Source organism: Nomascus leucogenys, chromosome 12 (assembly GCF_006542625.1).
Source record: "Nomascus leucogenys isolate Asia chromosome 12, Asia_NLE_v1, whole genome shotgun sequence".
NCBI lineage: Eukaryota > Metazoa > Chordata > Mammalia > Primates > Hylobatidae > Nomascus > Nomascus leucogenys.
In genome coordinates, this window is record NC_044392.1 from 61,573,026 (window position 1) to 61,591,770 (window position 18,745).

The 18,745-nt window shown below is 35.1% G+C and overlaps 1 protein-coding gene across 4 annotated transcripts in view; it reads left to right on the forward strand.

The window, feature by feature from the left end:
- Positions 1–18,170, forward strand: part of TRIM33 (tripartite motif containing 33) — a 124,118-nt gene extending 105,948 nt beyond the window's left edge. Inside the window, exons 13-21 of one of the 4 annotated variants that reach the window (XM_012500551.2) lie at positions 655–787; positions 2,239–2,302; positions 3,905–4,064; positions 5,249–5,598; positions 8,095–8,218; positions 9,513–9,587; positions 11,345–11,497; positions 12,961–13,011; positions 13,091–18,170. In XM_012500551.2, coding sequence (XP_012356005.2) covers positions 655–787; positions 2,239–2,302; positions 3,905–4,064; positions 5,249–5,598; positions 8,095–8,218; positions 9,513–9,587; positions 11,345–11,497; positions 12,961–13,011; positions 13,091–13,303 — 1,323 coding nt within the window. In that variant the 3' untranslated portion in view covers positions 13,304–18,170. The remainder of the gene's footprint in view (positions 1–654; positions 788–2,238; positions 2,303–3,904; positions 4,065–5,248; positions 5,599–8,094; positions 8,219–9,512; positions 9,588–11,344; positions 11,498–12,960; positions 13,012–13,090) is intronic. The other 3 variants (XM_030824796.1, XM_030824795.1, XM_030824797.1) reach the window with 3 other exon arrangements.
- The last annotated feature ends 575 nt before the right edge of the window (positions 18,171–18,745 follow it).

Here is an 18,745-nt window from a genome sequence, read left to right on the forward strand (position 1 = left end):
TTACTCTTTCTTACACATTTTCTCATTTAGTCATAGGAGTTCTGCAGTATAGGTGGCATGTTTTAAAGACAGGTAACTGACGTTCAGGTTGAGAACCAGCCCAGAATCATAGTTATGGGTCTTCTGGCTTTATCATACTGCCTCTAAGTAAGGGAAAGGCTCATATGTACTGTTGACTGTGCCCTTTTTTATGTAGTAAGGGGCCTTATGTGTCAAGCTAAGGGCTTTCTGTGGGCTGTAAGAATTTTTCAGAGTTTTAGAGCTGGGTACTAACATAATTACATTTCTATTTAAGTGAATGATTGTGGACATTGAAATGGAGGGATACTGGGGACAAGAATACTGATAAATAGGTCCTGCAGCAATTTTGAGAAACGGCAGAAGTGTCAGAGCATGTCAGCTATTTTCATAATAGAACATATAGGATTTGTTTTGCTCTGAGCACCTAGTTGTTTGTTGTATAATACAGTTTTATCCACATAAACTTTATACTGTGTGGGCCCTCAGGGGACCCTAAGGAAGCAATAATAAGGCTCAGCTTGATATTGGATAATCTGTTAGTTTATTAATAAACTGAGTATAAGCAGTGACATAAAATTAATAACTTCTCTGCTTTAATCAAAGCAAATTTGTCTTTATCTTCTTTCTCTTCAGTTGGAAGATGCTGGCTCAAGTAGTTTAGATAATCTACTAAGTAGATACATCTCAGGCAGTCACCTACCCCCACAGCCTACAAGCACCATGAATCCTTCTCCAGGTCCCTCTGCCCTTTCTCCGGGATCATCAGGTAAAGCAAACAGGGGTATTACCTTATTTTTTTAACACCTTAAAAAAAATGTCTCAGTATCTGTCTTAGTCAGAATTCTCCAGAAAAACAGAATACGTAGGAGATCTACTTGAAGAGAGAAAAGGAGATTGAGAGAGATTTATTTTAAGGAATTGGCTCATGTGATTGTGGGTGTTGGCAGGGAGGTCAGGCAGGCTGGAGACCCAGGTAAGAGTATTGTTACAGTCTTGAGACAAAATTTCTTCTTTGGGGCATGAGGAGGTAGGGGAGAGAACAGGGCTCCGTCTTCTCTTCTCTCTTAAAAGGGCTTTACCTGATTGTATGAGGCCCACTTGCATTATGGAAGATAATCTACTTTTCTCAAAGTCAACTTATTTAAATGTTAATTAATCCCATCTAAAAAAAAAATGCCTTCACAGTACCATCTATACCGATGTTTGGCCAAACTGCTGGATGTCATATCCTAGCCAAGTTGACACAATAACATATTTTTTTCTTGATTGTTCTTTGTAATTATTTTTGTTCAAATACTATTGGTACTCTTTCGGTAACTGAAGCCATATTAATGTATATCTGTAGTCTACACTATTTGGAACTCCAAATTACTCAACCCTTAGTATATTCACAGTCTTTTATGGGTTTAATCTTATATTTTACAACACAGAGGGTCAGTTGAAGAGTTCTTTGGTTCCAAGTCAACTTTAAAACACTTTGTAAAATAATGAAACATTGAAAAATTATTTTAAAAAAAAGAGCTGAAGAAGGGCAGGTTAATTTTCAAACTGTAATTTTAAAATAAAAATTTTGCTGAAAACTATTAAAATAGCCATGATATGTAGCTCTCTTCCAAAATCCCAGTGGTTTTGTTAACCCTATTACTCAGTGATTCAATTGGGACTCTTGAATACATGATTGAAGCAACTCCAAACAGGTTAACAGTCTTGAAGTGTTATTGAATGTATTTTTCTATGTAAATTAAATGTTATTTCTTTCTTACTGAAACAGACCACCTACTTCTTTCTAGAGAAAGAACAGTTCACATGTAAATATGGATTTTCCATGAGATGCAACATTAACATATTTTTTAAATCACATAATTTTTAAGGTTTAATAAGAATTATTTCAGGACTTCTGAAAATAATTAATGGGAACCTAAGTAGAATATTTTATCAAATAACTTGTTGAGGGATGGCAGATAATGTTTTCTTGGTCTGTTTTGTTGAATGGATAGTGGTGCCCTGAGGAGGATTCTGAGGTGATGTCTGGACACAGCTGAGAGAAACTGATTGATGTCTGCTAATGGTTACACATGCATCCCTGACTTTGTGACTAGGTCTGATTTCCAATAATTTTTTAGCTGGGTTATAATAATCTTGAGTTCTGTGACTGGTAGGTAGAATTCCAAATATTCTTACATGCATTGATACTCATTTTGACTTACTACTTTTTAGGTTTATCCAATTCTCACACACCTGTGAGACCCCCAAGTACTTCTAGTACTGGCAGTCGAGGCAGGTGAGTATTATGTTATTAATAATTATTTTTTCCTTTTTGTTAAGAAAAACAGCAAATATATATAATAAAAGTAGAATATTACAATGAACCCCTGTATACTTAACACCCAGCTTTAACAGTGATCAAATAATGGCCAACCTTGTTTCTTCTATACTTCTGCCAATTCCTTTCTGGTCTGAATTATTTTGAAACAAATCTCAGTCATTTCACTTGTGACTGTTTCAGTATGTATCACTTAATGAATAGAACTTTAAAAATTTATAACCACAGAACCATGATCACACCTAAAAAAATTTAACAACTCATTCTTTAATATCAGTAGAGATCCAGTTAATATTTAGTGTTCCCAATTTTTGCAACAAATGCCTTTTTAAAAAAAACCGGATGATTTCTTTGAATCAGATGCAAATAAGCTCTATACATTGCCATCAGTTTATTTGTTTATGTCAGTATCAATTTATTTGTTGTAAAAGTGTAGTTTCTCCTACAATGTTTTCCCGATTTCTCCATCTTGTCATTTAAGTACATTGCCTCTTGTTTTTTTGTCTATGTTGGTATTTAGGTCAAGAGGGTTGATCAGATTTAGGTTTGATTTGGGGAAAGGGAGAGCAAGAAGACTTGGTAGTGTAGTGGTAGTGTATACTTCCATCAGGGGCGAATTATGCCTGGTTGGGGGTTTTTGTGATGGCAACCGTTAATAATCATTGTTTAGCTCTATTATTTTTCTGCTGGTTGAAATATTATATTTTAATTATTGTATCATTCTTTATTTCTTTAGAATATTTCTGTAAAGAGAAACTTTCTGTCATCAACTATTGGGTTATAAGAAAGATAGGATAAATTCTTTCTGTTTATTTCCCTGCTTTTGTGGTAATGAATTGATTTCCAGCACCCTCCAACAGTGACAATTTTATTGTTATTACCTTTATGGACTGAGATATTTAAACATACTTTATATCTTTTAATCCATTATATATGTTATGTATGTATGTATGTATGTATATATTGAACACTTAACATTATTCTATCTTTGGCCTGTCAGAGCTTTCTCAGGCTTGCTCCTTAGTCCTTTTGCTGTAATCACAGCAGTCTTATTTAAGCTTCCGTGTTTCCGGTGAAACAGTGTTTCAGGTTCATTTTGTACATTTCTTGCTTCAGACTTGGAATCAGCCACTTTCCCAGGAAGTTCTGGTAGTGTTAGCAGGAAAGCAGGAAAATGGTGTTTGAGGATAATATTCTAGTACTAATAGCACTCATTGCTACTGAATTGCTCATTGTTTCTTAGGCCTTTTCAGTGGACAGAGCTAAGAAATAGGAGTGTGTGTGTGTGTGTGTGTGTGTGTGTGTGTGTGTGTGTGTGAAGATAGAAGTGCTTCAAACCATAAAATGTGTTTTTAGGGTCTTCTGAAAGTTGCTGCATAATTTTAAAGAGTTTAAAGCTAGGCTTTATACCACATTCCCCTTAACTACATTATGAGGTATCCTTCTATAAAGTTAATTGTCTGTTGTCTTCACTTTAGTGAACATTACTTTTCATATAATTGTTTTTATTTATGCCACGTAGTCAAACGTATGTGATCTTTATTTGTTGTTTCTTATTAGCTGTGGGTCATCAGGAAGAACTGCTGAGAAGACAAGTCTTAGTTTCAAATCTGATCAGGTGAAGGTCAAGCAAGAACCTGGGACTGAAGATGAAATATGTAGCTTTTCAGGAGGTGTAAAACAAGAAAAAACAGAGGATGGCAGGAGGAGTGCTTGCATGGTAAGCTCCTACTGGGGTCTGACAGGGACTTAAAGATATCACTTCATTGATTCCTTCAGCTCTGAGTATATTAAGACTAAGTAGTGGTTCTAGAAACATTTATTTATTTTTGAAATTTCATGCCTGGCACAAGCCAGATATCTCTTTTTCTAACTCAACTTTTTTGTCTAAGAGTCAGCTTTAATTAATCAGAAAAGACTTAATTGTATTAAGTACTCATTTGAAATTATCTTTGAATTTGTATTTAGTCAATATTCTTCCCATGATGCTAAATCAGATTGTATCTTGTCCTGAAATTATTATTTCAATAGTCACATTGAATCTCAGGCCACAAAAGATCTTTGGGATTCTCCTGGACCTCTGAGCTCAACATTAAGATTGCTGACAGAAAAGAAATTTATTGATCAGAGATTTGTGATAGGAAGATTGTCTTTTGGCTTATGTATTACTAATCATTCTGGAGTTCCTTGAGTGGAACATTTTGTAAAATTTCTAATATAGAATGAAGGAAGGCCAAGCCCCTCTTGGTTTAAATATTTTGATTTTTGTTTTCTCTTTCTGACCGGGCTTCTTTTTCCTTTTTTATATGGTTGGCACATAGGAATTCATCTCAAGGTATTAGTATATTTAACACAGTATATATAGATTCAGAGAGCAAGAGATTCAGCCTTGGTTTTGGAGTACTGTTACCTCTTCATCCAGAACTTGGTTTAGAAAGTACCCCCATAAAAAAAAATGGGTGCCAAGGGTGGTGAACGATTTCTTTTATGTTGTTGCAACCTTCCTACAATATAGTAGAATGATAGGTGAGCAGAAGGATATTATAGAATGCTTCTAAAATGCTATGCAAAAGATTCTGTATGTGAAAAGGAGTGTGCCATAATTAGCTCTCTCAAGGAAAAGTATAACCTTATGCTCACTTCCCAATCAATAGCTTAACAGTTTAATTAATTATTATCTGAGTGAGACATTATCAGAGGGGCAGACCCCTTAAAATCATATATGTTAGTGTGCCTGAATAATTTTGGGGTTATTGTCATTTCTTTATGGCACTATTGTGATCTATAAAATAAATTTTTTACGTCAGTATATCTATATGCATATTCACATAACTTTTAAATACACATACGGCATACAATAAAGATTAAATGATTCTTCAAGAATTTGTCATCGTTTTATTTTAGTTGAGCAGTCCTGAGAGTAGCTTGACACCACCTCTCTCAACCAACCTGCATCTAGAAAGTGAGTTGGATGCATTGGCAAGCCTGGAAAACCATGTGAAAACTGAACCTGCAGATATGAATGAAAGCTGCAAACAGTCAGGGCTCAGCAGCCTTGTTAATGGAAAGTCCCCAATTCGAAGCCTCATGCACAGGTCGGCAAGGATTGGAGGAGATGGCAACAATAAAGATGATGACCCAAATGAAGACTGGTGTGCTGTCTGCCAAAATGGAGGAGATCTCTTGTGCTGCGAAAAATGTCCAAAGGTCTTTCATCTAACTTGTCATGTTCCAACACTACTTAGCTTTCCAAGGTACCAGTGAAATAATTGATTTTTGGTGTTGATTTTCATAAGCTAAAAATAAATAACAGAAGATTGTTTAGGGCAGATGGCCTTCTAACCAGTGCATAGTATTTCTGTAAAACAAGGAGCCTGTTATTCTTTTGGTATTAGCTTCCAGAGAAACTAACAATAAAATGTCTAAGATCTAAGTAGTACATTAATGTTAAAGAGTAGATTTCATCTCTTGGCCTTTAGTTTATATTCAGTATAAGGAAAATAGATAAAACTCTAAATTAAGAGGGGGCTAAAGTTACAAAACCTGTAGTCTGGTTCTAATTCTGTAGTAAGCTTGGGCAATTCACTAGTTATCAGGGATCAGTTTTTGCATCTACAAGTGGTAGGTTTTAATATTTTATGTTCATGCAATCTCTTGTCTCTGATTTCAGAGACCATAAAATAGTAGAGTCATACTTGTTTTTTTCAGTCTTCTCCTTCCTCTCTTGTCCCCCAATTTCTTTTTAGCGAAAGTAAATCAGTATTCTTGGGGTAAACACAGCTTTTCTCTTGCTATAAATTAAAAAAAGAAAAGATATATCTTCTCGAATTCCTGAGAAGCAGTAACTTTAATTGAATAATAGTGCCCTCTTTGAAAGCATCAACCTTTTGGATTAGAAAACTAGTAGATATTTAAACAGTGCCAGAATATTTTTCTGAAGAATTGTAATTTCTTACCTAAGTCTTTGGAGATAGTTATTTGCTAGAGATGTAATAAGGACCTTCTTTTTCTTTACTCTTACTTAGAAAAGAAAAGCATTGGCACTTTGATCTTGAAATTAAGAATTTTCTTTTCTTTGGGTAGTAATATTTACTGGAATGTCAGAATTTTGCCACTGAATGCCTTCTTTCAATGGCAAATGCTTTGAAAGGATTGTAAAATGTTGGCGCAAATTAGCCAGGCATGGTAGCTCACACCTGTAATCCCAGCACTTTGGGAGGCTGAGGCAGGTGGAGCACTTGAGGTCAGGAGTTTGAGACCAGCCTGGCCAACATGGCAAAACCCCGTCTCTACTAAAAATACAAAAAAAAAAAACAAAAAAAACTTAGCTGGGCATTGTGGCACGCACCTTGTAGTCCCAGTTACTTGGAGAGCTGAGCCAGGAGAATTGCTTGAACCTGGGAAGCAGAGGTTGCCATGAGCCGAGATTGCCCCACTGCACTCTAGCCTGGGTGACAGAGCAAGACTCCGTCTCTAAAATAGAAAAACAAATAGATTGGTTAGTACAATCCCTAGATTTAGGATCTATGTATGTATCTCTCTATGTATCTCCATATATCTATTTATATAGAGAGAGGGAGCGAATCATTTTAGAATTCATAGTTTGATAAGAAATCCTGATGAAAACAAAGTATATACTTGGCAGGGTTAAAAGATAGGAGGTAGCCGGGCACAGTGGCTCACGCCTGTAATCCCAGCACTTTGGGAGGCCAAGGCAGGTGGATCACTTGAGGCCAGGAGTTTGAGACCAGCCTGGTCACCATGGTGAAAAAACCCAATCTCTACTAAAAATACAAAAATTGGCCAGGCATGGTGGTGGGTGCCTGTAATCTCAGCACTTTGGAAGGCCAAGGTAGGCAGATCACCTGAGGTCAGGAGTTGCCTGGTCAACATGGTGAAACCCCATACAAATATTACAAAATAATACAAAAGTTAGTTGGGCATGGTAGCAGGCCGCTGTGATCCCAGCTACTTAGGAGGCTGAGGCATGAGAATCGCTTGAACTCGGGAGGCCGAGGTTGGAGTGAGCCAGGATCGTGCCGCTGTACTCCAGCCTGGAGGACCGAGTGAAACTGTGTCCCAAAAGAAATACAAAAATCATCTGGTCATGATGGTGCACACCTGTAATCCCAGCTACTAGGGGGGCTGGGGTACAAGAATTGCTTGAACCTGAGAGGTGGAGGTTGCAGTGAACCAAGATTATGCCACTGCACTCCAGCCTGGGTGCGGGGGAGATTCTGTCTCCAAAAAAAAGGAGGTATATATACATGTGCTTGTGCCTGCAGGTATGTGTGTGTGTGTTCTAGGTTTTGACCATAAAAAAAGAACTGATTTACTTGTGGTATTTTAATACATGCCAAAACAGTACAAGATACCTGAGAAACTCTGTAACCTGTGCTCTTCTTATTCATAAATACTGAGTCCACATAATGGTGATATTGGGACCTGAGAGAATTGGTCTTAGGCCTTATGCTGCAAGTACTGCTCATCACTACTAAGAGATCCCCTTTTAATGCGGAGATGCCATTTTTATAATGCATTCCAGAAAGTAATCAATTGATGCATGACTAGGAAAGTTTAGAGGAGTTTTTAATCACATGACTTCACCTGATGAGATTTCACAACTATAAAACCTCCCTTTTTTCAAAAAATTATTAAGAAAATAAACCAGGCCCCTGTCTAGGGAAGTAGCTTTTCTAGAGCAGGCTTTCTTACAATTATGTGGACTAATTGCCTATTTCCCTGTCTAGTGGGGACTGGATATGCACATTTTGTAGAGATATTGGAAAGCCAGAAGTTGAATATGATTGTGATAATTTGCAACATAGTAAGAAGGGGAAAACTGCGCAGGGATTAAGCCCCGTGGACCAAAGGGTAAGTGTCAAATAAGTTGATTTGTCACTGGGATTCAGTAGTTGTCTGCCTATGCATACACCTTTTTTTTTTCTGTGTAGCATACACAAAACCTGATAACATTTAATTTTTAATCCTGTCATCTGATGGTATATTGATGATTTCTGGTCTTTTTTTCCTCTAACCCTGAACTACAGACCCTTCTATCCAGATTCCTCAAACTTAACATGTCCCAACTAAAATCTTAATTTCTAATCCTCTCCTTCCAAACACAAAACCAAGCAAATAATGACATAAAAAACTGTATTCCTCCCCCAGTATTCCCCTTAATTGAATGATACCACCATTCATTTCTGTTGCTCAGGTTAGAAACCTATTAGAAATGAAATAATAATAACTATAATACCATTTTCTTACCTTACATCGTAATTTCTCATCTAGACTATTGTAATGATCTCTTAACTGCTCTCACTGCTTCTGCTGTTGACCTTTGTAGTTTGTTTTCTGTATTAAACAGTGTTCTTTTTTAAAAAGTGAACAAGTCTATCATTTCCTTGCTTAAAATCCTCTAATAGCTTCTCATCATGTTAAAAATGGAAACTCTCTCCTTACTTTACTCAGATTTTTACCAATCTGGCCTGTAGTCTGATTCCCAAAGACAGAATCTTTTGCATTGTCGTGCAGTCATTAGAATTAAGTTTGGCTCTACTCCGGTGTATATACTGGTAAAAACCCTCATCCACTATCTGTGAAGACAAGATACGTGTTTAGGGTATACAAACTTGTATTAAAAGAAGTTTAGATAAATAGAAGACTGTGAATGTAAAATGCATTTCAGTTTAATCATGATTGGGTAAAAAAATATTTTTGGAGTTAGATTGAGAAGGCCATTTTTATTTTGAACCTGACTGGAGTCATTTGAAGAAAGGGGATAATAACTTCCAACATTTGTCTTGCCTGTCTAAGGAATTACCATGAGGAGCAATAGTGATAATTTATTTACTTATTTATTTATTACCAAGTAATTTATAAATTTTTGCACAAAGTGTTAGATGTTGCTTTTGTGACTCCCTTCCATAAATTACCTTAGTTATCTTCCATTCTTATTTAAAGTAGAACAAAAGATAGTCTGAAAACAAAATGAGAAGCAAGGGAATTTTCTTTGGGTGTTTATGTTTAGTTGAGTATCTAGTAAACAGGGGGCTTGTGTTCAGTTTGTTGTAATCAAACTTTGTTGTGATACAGTTCTCATTCTCGAGAATGTTTTATTAGGAGAAAAATATTTCATGTGCTTTCCTTTCCTTGTTTGGGCCAGAAATGTGAACGTCTTCTGCTTTACCTCTATTGCCATGAATTAAGTATTGAATTCCAGGAGCCTGTTCCTGCTTCGGTGAGTTGCCTACCTTAGTAGCTCGGTGGGGAAGTCTCATAATACTTAAGAGTATGGGCTCTGGCGGCCGGGTGCGGTGGCTCACGCCTGTAATCCCAGCACTTTGGGAGGCCGAGGTGGGCGGATCACAAGGTCAGGAAATAGAGACCACGGTGGAAACCCTGTGTCTACTAAAAATACAAAAAAATTAGCTGGGCATGGTGGCGGGCACCTGTAGTCCCAGCTACCTGGGAGGCTGAGGCAGGAGAATGGCGTGAACCCGGGAGGCGGAGCTTGCAGTGAGCCAAGATTGCCCCACTGCACTCCAGCCTGGGCGACAGAGCGAGACTGTGTCTCAAAAAAAAGAAAAAGAGTATGGCCTTAGACTAAGCTTGTATTACACCTCAGCCTTCTGGAATAAGCTCTTCAACCTCTCTAAGACTCAAGTTTTCTGACACGATTTTTTTACCTCATTGGGTTGTCCTGAGGATTATATAAGATAACCTATGTAAAATGTTTAGCATAGTCTGTAGTCATTGACTTTTGTAAGGAATAAAGGCTCTAAAATGCTGCAATAAAAGGAAGATTAGAGGTGTTTGGTGCCTAATAAGTGGGGTAAGAATATTCCACACACATTTTATTGCTAGCCATCAGCTGTTGAATAGTACATTATTACATACCAGGCCTGTTAGAGAATATTAAATGGTAGTTGACTTGTTTACTGGGTAGTCTGAGAAATGAATTTTAAATCACAAAAGGTATAGACAGAAGGAAGATGTTTTGTACAAGCAGTAATCATCTGTTTCTGGAAAATTTGTCTCATCTTTAAGTGCAGGGATTTTAAAGTAGAAAATGACTTTCAAATCTTTTCTTTTTATGGACTATTAAAGTAGCTTTTTGGCCAGGCATGGTGGCTCATGCCTGTAATCCCATCATTTTGGGAGGCCTGGCAGGCAGATCACCTGAGGTCAGGAGTTCAAGACCAGCCTGGCCAACATGATGAAACCCCCTCTCTACTGAAAATACAAAAATGAGCCGGGCGTGGTAGTGCATACCTGTAATCCCAACTGCTAAGGAGGCTGAGGCAGGTTAATTGCCAGGGGGTGGAGGTGGCAATGAGCCACAATCACGCCACTGCACTCCAGCCTGGGCGACAGAGCAAGACTCCATCTCAAAAATCAATTAGTCAATCAATCAATAAAATAGCTTCTCTAACTTTACTTTTATCCCAAGGGTAGAAATTTTTTGCCAGGGTTGGGGTCAGAATTCCCTAGCGTGGACACTAAATGGTTAATAAAGTTAGTAAATTTTTCTTACATTCTAATAGTCTTACTTCCTCTGTTACTAAGTCAGGACTTCGTGATGTAAATGATATTCCCTGTGATGTTTTCCAAAACACATCATATTCTAATTGTAACGTTAATATACTTTGTAAATTTTTTTCTTTAAAAGAAAAACTCTTAAGGAGTCATAAAATTCTGGTAAGTCAAATGTTGCCTCAAGGCAACTGGTTGGTTACCCTTGCTAATTGCTTTCTTTCCAAATCTTATTATTAAAAGTAGGACTTTGGGGACTTGGACTAACCATGAAGATTGGCACATATGCTGCATAAGATTTGGTTTTCATGAAGATGTAAAGTACATACGTCTATACTCAAAATTTGCAAGGAGCTGGCTCTATAATAATTTTTTCCCTAAAATTAATATGCTATGCATTTTCAAATTAAACAGTTTGGCATTTTTGGAGAATTCTTATTTGCCATTATGTGCTTATTTTAGATACCAAACTACTATAAAATTATAAAGAAACCAATGGATTTATCCACCGTGAAAAAGAAGCTTCAGAAAAAACATTCCCAACACTACCAAATCCCAGATGACTTTGTGGCCGATGTCCGTTTGATCTTCAAGAACTGTGAAAGGTTTAATGAAGTATGTTAACTTCCAACCTATAGAGTCTTGATTTGTTAGTTTTTGTTTGTTTCCTTGTTTTATTTTTTCTGCTGACTTTAATTTTATTAAAATTGTTTTTTCTGCTAAAGTCCTGTCAAAAGTAACATCTGATTGTATTAACAGCTCCAGTGAAGAAAATTTACTGTGTATGATTTGGAGTATATACTTAAATATAATAAATTAAGAATATTATCAAATATCCTTTTCTAAATGAGTTGAGGATTGGCATAAGTATGGAAAGTACTGTCAGTAGTTAAGTATATTTTGTGGAGTATGATTATAAACAGCTTACATTTTGGGTACTGTTAGGAAAGTATCTGTACCCATGTCCTTGCATTTTATTATTGACAACATAAATGTAGAACCTTAAAATAACAAACTAATCTCTGGTGACCATCTTGAATAGTAGCCCAGAGTATATAATACTAAGTTTTCTTATTTCAGCAGTGTGACTTTCATTAATTTTGGTTATGTTTTTTGGTTTGGGGAGTTTTTTGTTTTTTGTTTTTTTTTTTGTTTTTGAGGGTAAGGTTGAGTTAGCCATGCCTTGAGAAGAAATGTATTATATACCTGTTTCAGGGAAATTGTTTTTATTAGGGATAAAATCGATTCTATTATTGTTATGGAAGAGTTTCATTATAGGAGAAGAAAATGGAATTTAATGAGAATCCACAAAATCTTTTAAAAGATTAATACTAAAGTCTCTTTGTTGCTGATGTAATTTGGGTGCCATATGATTATTACTAAAATAAATCACACTGGATCCTGTAACGTATTCCTATAGCTGCCTCTGGAAGCATCCAGATGGCATTTTAAAATTAAAAACAAAACAAAATCCTCATAAGGTGAAAATTCTAAGTCACCTTTATAGCAGTATGACACAGAGTATATTAGTAAAATCTCACTAGTTTGAAGTTATATTTAGAAACTATAGTCCCAAATTCTGTCTTATTTTTCAGTGCAGTTAAATTATTTTCAAATAAATATGCTTTCATGAACTATAGTTGATAAGAAGACCCATGTTACCTGCCTCAGTAATAGTTAGATAGTTTATGATTAACATATTGCTATACAGATAGAATTTTTATTAAGTGGTTTGTTGAAAGTTTGTCAGTTTTTTAAAGCAACGTTTCTTATATAATTAGCTTTACAGATACTTTTCTCTTGAATAGATTGATGTGTTCAGACCAATTCCTATTCAGATTGACCTTGATAATTCAAAATAAGACAATTACTGAGGTTTCACAGTAGCTTTAGTAACAGGGCTTTGTAAAGAAAATGGTTCCATGTTCTGTAGAATTTTAGAAAAGCACTTTATCTGGTTGTAGCAATTTGTTCTCCCTAGTATGGCTGACTTTTCGTCGCCAATCCTATGCAGTCTCATAACTTTAGAAAGGATTATAATTTCCCTTTTTTTTTTTTGACTCTGGTATCCTTTTTAGATGATGAAAGTTGTTCAAGTTTATGCAGACACACAAGAGATTAATTTGAAGGTAAGCTTTTCAGACCATGCAAACTTGGTGAAGGAATATGCATTACCAATAGGTGAATATTCCTATCTTTTGCTTGCAGGCTGATTCAGAAGTAGCTCAGGCAGGGAAAGCAGTTGCATTGTACTTTGAAGATAAACTCACAGAGATCTACTCAGACAGGACCTTCGCACCTTTGCCAGAGTTTGATCAGGAAGAGGATGATGGTGAGGTAACTGAGGACTCTGATGAAGACTTTATACAGCCCCGCAGAAAACGCCTAAAGTCAGATGAGAGACCAGTACATATAAAGTAAAATGACATGGATTTAAATCAATTGTTTAAAAAAAAAAAAAAAAGAAAAAAAAAAGAAAACCCAGAAAACTTTAAAGTGTTGCTGGAATATCCTGCCTACAGTGGGCACCTCCTTGAAGAAGCTGATAGCTTTTACACAGTATTAGATTGAAATAATGGACAGAAACACATTCTTGTCAAGAAAGGGGGAGAGAACTCTTTGTAACTTTAAAAGCAAAAAGCAAAAGTGAAATGATTTGAGGATTTCTGTTCTAATGAGGATGATTCTGTGATTGTTAGAAATGGCAAATGATGATTGTGTGCTATTGATTGGTGCAGGATACTTGGTGTACGAGTAAATACTTGAGGCTCGTGTCACTTGATAAATTTTCTTTTTGGACTAGGTCACACAGTTATTAAAACAACTTTTAACCCTCCCCCTTCACACACATACATATCAGGTTGTTTTCTAGTTAAAAACCCAAGTAGCTCAGATTCTACTTTAATGTCAGTGCAGATTTGCATTGAATCATGCCATTATATTTTTTCTCATTTTTATGCTGTTGGATCTTAGTTTTAAAATTGATATAAAGAACAAAGCAGTGGTTTTATTTTCTACTCATACTTAGGGTTTAGGAAACACGACCACTAGTTATCATTTAATCAACTTCAATGGTCTACTGAAACAAAAATGGTAACTTTTCATTAGTGGATTATTTAGAGTTATAGTAGTCGTTTCCAGAAAACACTTCCTCACAATTGTACTTCCCAATCAAATCATGTGATCATACAGTTATTCCCATGAAAGGCAGAATGTTTGTTTCAAAATTAATCTAGTTTTCTGTACATTTAAATTTGAGAAGGTGACAACTGGCTCTCTTCCAGTCTTCCTTCATGTCAGTTTTCTGATAGACCACTATTGGCAAACAGTATCAGTCAACTACCAAATGTGTAAAATTTTCTGTATTTCACTTTGTCTTATTTGTAAATAGTGAACTAAAACTTTTGGCAGATCAGCAACATTTGCTGAGCCTGTTTTTTAAGCTAATGTGTATTCTTACTAATGTTCCTATCAAGAATGGATTTGTAATATATGCTGTCTATTTCTAATGTTCACATTCATATTTTGAGGTTCTATCTTATTTTAATAGAGAACAGACTTCTCAAAAAATCTTCAGAAGCAGCTTATTACTGAAATATCGAAATATTGAAATAAACCCGGTGGGGTTAGATTACTCATCTGTCCACCAAGTGGGACATTTGCATGGACTGGGGGCTTAAAGGACTTAGAAGAGACCTGTAAGTAAATCCTGAAAATGAGCCAATCCCCACTTGAATGGTTACTGGAGTAAACCCACCTTTACCACCCCAATTACAGCACCCGAGGCCGATAAACCAACTTGGCTCTGGTTCATTTTTCTTTTCTTCATTTGTGATGCTCAGATTCAAAATGTGTGTTCTACACTGTTAACAGGCTTCTCTTTTGTTTGATTAAAGATTTTAGTCCTACTTTTGTATGGACACATTAGAATATTCAGAGACCAAAATAGAAGAATTTGCCATTAGATATTTTTCAGAAGTCAGCAGATTTGTGGCAAATCGTTTATTTGCCTTTTTAAAAATTCAGTTTAAGCAGTTCAGAGAGTAGACTACTCAGAAAATTATTTCACGTAATTGTCTAAGAGGTCAATATTTTTTAGTGCATATTGAATCAAATAAAGTGCTCTAAAGAAATTATTATACAAATTCCTTTGGGTTGTTTTTCTTTTCTTAACAAGGGGTGGGGGTAAACAGGAATATGATTTAGGCTTTCTGGTTGTGTATTTAAAGAGTATTGATTTTATTATTGCTATTGATTTACTTTATTCCTGGCTTCCTTTTCACTTTTCTTTCAATTTTTTAAAAATAATTTAAGCCTTTGAAAATATACCAAACTGTTGAAACGTTTTACTCAAATTTTAAATTCCTAAAAAAGTTTTTTAATAAGAGGGAGAAAATTATTTAAAAATACTTATGCCTATGCCTATTTCCCTCTTCTTTCACAAAATCCATGATTTCAGTTTGTAAGTAGACATATATCTAAGGGCACATTTTTGGAAAGTGAGGAATAGCAGCAGTATAACTTCATTTTGTCAGGCCTTTGAATTTTAATATTTTGTATTGCTCTTCAAATGGATCCTTTTAAAAAAATTGTAGATAATGAGTCATAAATAGATTCTGCCAACTGAGGGGAGAAACACATTTTAAGTAAATATTTTTCAGTATTTGGGGCCTTAAAAAATAATTGTGCTCCCGTAAAATTACATGTTAGATAGAGTTTTTAGGTTTTTTTGGTTTTAATTTAAGATTGGTTAAAGCAATTTAAAAGCCACTTTTTTGTCAACATTTAATAGCCTCCACTTCTGTTAAGATAATTTATACCGCTGAGGAATTACTGTTAATAGCTATCAACATGCCACCATTAAATTAAGGTATTCATTTTAGATTTTTTATTAAAGCTTTTTTCTTGCACACTGATCGTTGTGTTTCTAAGATGATTTTTTCAGCTCTAATATACCTATGGTTAAAAAGTATAAAAACTTAAATTGATATTTAGATACATGTTTTCCTATTAGTTTATGTTTTAAAAAGACAAAATTGAATATCTGTCAGTCCCTGAAGGCAGTTTGTTTTTATACTCTCTCACATTTGTATTTGTTGTTTAAATGGCAGTATTTTAGAAGATTTGGAGAAAAGTCCACATAATAATGTTTTCTTAAAAGCTTTTAAAGTTTTTGCTGTACTTCAATTTACTTCTTCCATCAGAAAACTAAGAACAAAGTATTGCTCAGTCTGTTCCGCTGACCTAAATTTGTGTTTTCAGCACTTGGCTCAGCCAATTCACTGAGTGAAGGAATTGCTTTATAAGGCAAAGCATGTGAAAGTTCTAAAGTATGGTTGGATTGTAGGTCGTGCTCTATATGGAAACATCAAACCATTACTACAGAGAAATGATAAGGCATTGGATCCACTATTGAAGTTATTATTTTTGGATCAACAAGTTGGTACTTTCTGACTTCTGTATCTTAACATAAGGGAATTTTAGGTAATGCTAAGTCAGTTGTCTCATTTTTTGTGATAACAAGTTTTGGAATTTTTAGTTAATTGAAATAAATAATGCTTTTAAATAGAAGTAAAAGGTTTATAAGTGTGCAAATTGTAGATTTATCAATTACCTCAGCAGGTATCCTGCCATGTAATTATTAGTGATTAGTGTTAATAAGATAATAGATTCAGGTCTTCCAACTATGCCCTTGGATTGTGGCCTACCGTATGTTATTAAATGGTCTCTTACTATCCAAAATGGGAGTAGATGCTGTGGCCCCATCTCCCTTGGCTTTTACGTCCCATACCCACCCCCATTCATGTACAACATGTGAAATATAAAAATCTCATTTCTTGTCAAAATCAGCACTGCTTATTTGCATACTCAGCATCAGATCAGTGAGTAGTTTTATAAAAAATCCACGCACCCAACTCCCTTAGTTAAAACAGATTCTTAATTCATACCATGAATTATTAATTTCTGTACCATCTATGTTAATGATCTGCTGAAGGTGACTCAAGATTTTCAAGGTGTAATACAGTTTGATCATGTACCGGACCTGGATATTTAATTTTTTTTTTCTCACAGTTAATCTCCTCCTTGATAAAGCAATAACACTGCTTTAAGTCTGTTGCCTAATAGCATGTCAGAATCCTATCCTGGATGGTGATTTTATAGGAAAGTTTGTATGCATATCACCCAGTCTATCTTTTAAAAATTAAGGAATTTAAATGTATGCTGGAAGTAATGACAATATATTGTGGCATTTTATTTTAAAAATTGGGGAAAGTTGCATATTTTTTTAAAAGTAAGTGTTTGAGTAAAAAAATTGAAGGTACTTTTTTAAGGAAAAAAATTTATATGCCACAGTTTACATAGACATTTCAGATTCAACACGTACTCTTGAATATAATGGTTTCTTTTACTTGGTCAAAATGCATGTATAGCATTTCTTTCATCTTAGTTCCTTGTGTTTGCCTATGTGGTCCTTTATATATTTTTTATTGTATCGGAGAAACAAAACTATCTTCAAAAATAAGTTAATTTGGATATATTTGTCATATCAAACTACAAAATGTACAAAGTTAAGTTTAGCCCTTTTCTAGAAAGTGATCTTTAAAAATGCTCCTCTTTTACATTCACGAAATTTATATGTGTGGGAAGGCACCAAAATGATTTTGTAAGTGCCACTGCAATATTCCCTTTCAAGTGTGGCCTAAATTTCAATCTTAAGGATAGAATGCATGTCTGCTCCTGGTTCTGAAAAATGTAGGCATCTACTACATTTTGAAACACAGTGAAACGTATACATAAGCCTATAAAAAAGGTTTGTGCAATTTGAAAGCCTGTTAATTTTTTATGTAGACATACCTACACACGAAAGGGTTAAATTCACAGCCTTACTAGTTCCTTGCTTCCAGTATTTCAATTGGTCTCCTCCCCTCATTATTATTATTACTACTAGTACTATTATTTTTGCACATAGTTAACTGCCCTTCAATATGATTCTTAAAAAGTGCTGTTTCTGTGGTATCGTATTCTCTAAATAATCATATTTAATTTTTTAAAACAAGGTTGCAGTTTCTAATTGTTTCGTTCCTGTGTTTTTGCTGGTGTGTAATAAAAGCAAGTTTTTTCTTTTCATGGTTATTTAATACATTAGCTGCCTGTAAATAATTCTTGTTATAATGCTCTGGAATGTGTTGTAGAAGTTGTATTAGATTAGTTTTAAACCCTTGTTTGAAAGCCACATTGTTTTGGTTATTTCTATTAAATTAGAAAATTGAAAAAGTTTTCAAATGAATTTCTTTTTTTCTTCTTCTGTGAGTTGAAACCTAATCATAGTTTTAAATCATTTTAGAAATTTACACTATGTGCCAGGCACCAAAGGTACAGTAGTGAACAAGACATAGTCGTTGCCTTCACAGACTTTAGTCTCTGTGTTAGAGTAATCAATGTTATGATAGGGATTAACAGAATATAATTGTAATGCGTAGGAAAGGATCTAACCCAATCTTTTTTGTCAGGAAAGCAATTTCTTTCACTCATAAAAGGACAGTGGACAAGACAAAGAGTGAAAAGAGAATACAACATGTAGAAGAGTGAGTGAGAGAGAACATGTATGTATTCCAGGAACTGAAAAGTTAATTAACTGAAAGTTAATCTGAAACAGTGTAAGTTGGAGTGGTAAAATACTACACTCAGAAATGAGCAGAGCCCTCTTCAAGCAGAGAGTCTTGTAAGTTATATTAAAGGGTTTGGGAATTATGCTGAGGCCAACAAGGAGTCCTTGAAGAATTTTAAGCAAGGTGGGGACTGGAGGGGTGAAATAATCAGATTTGCCTTTTTGAAAGATCATTGTAGCAGTAAAGAATGAGT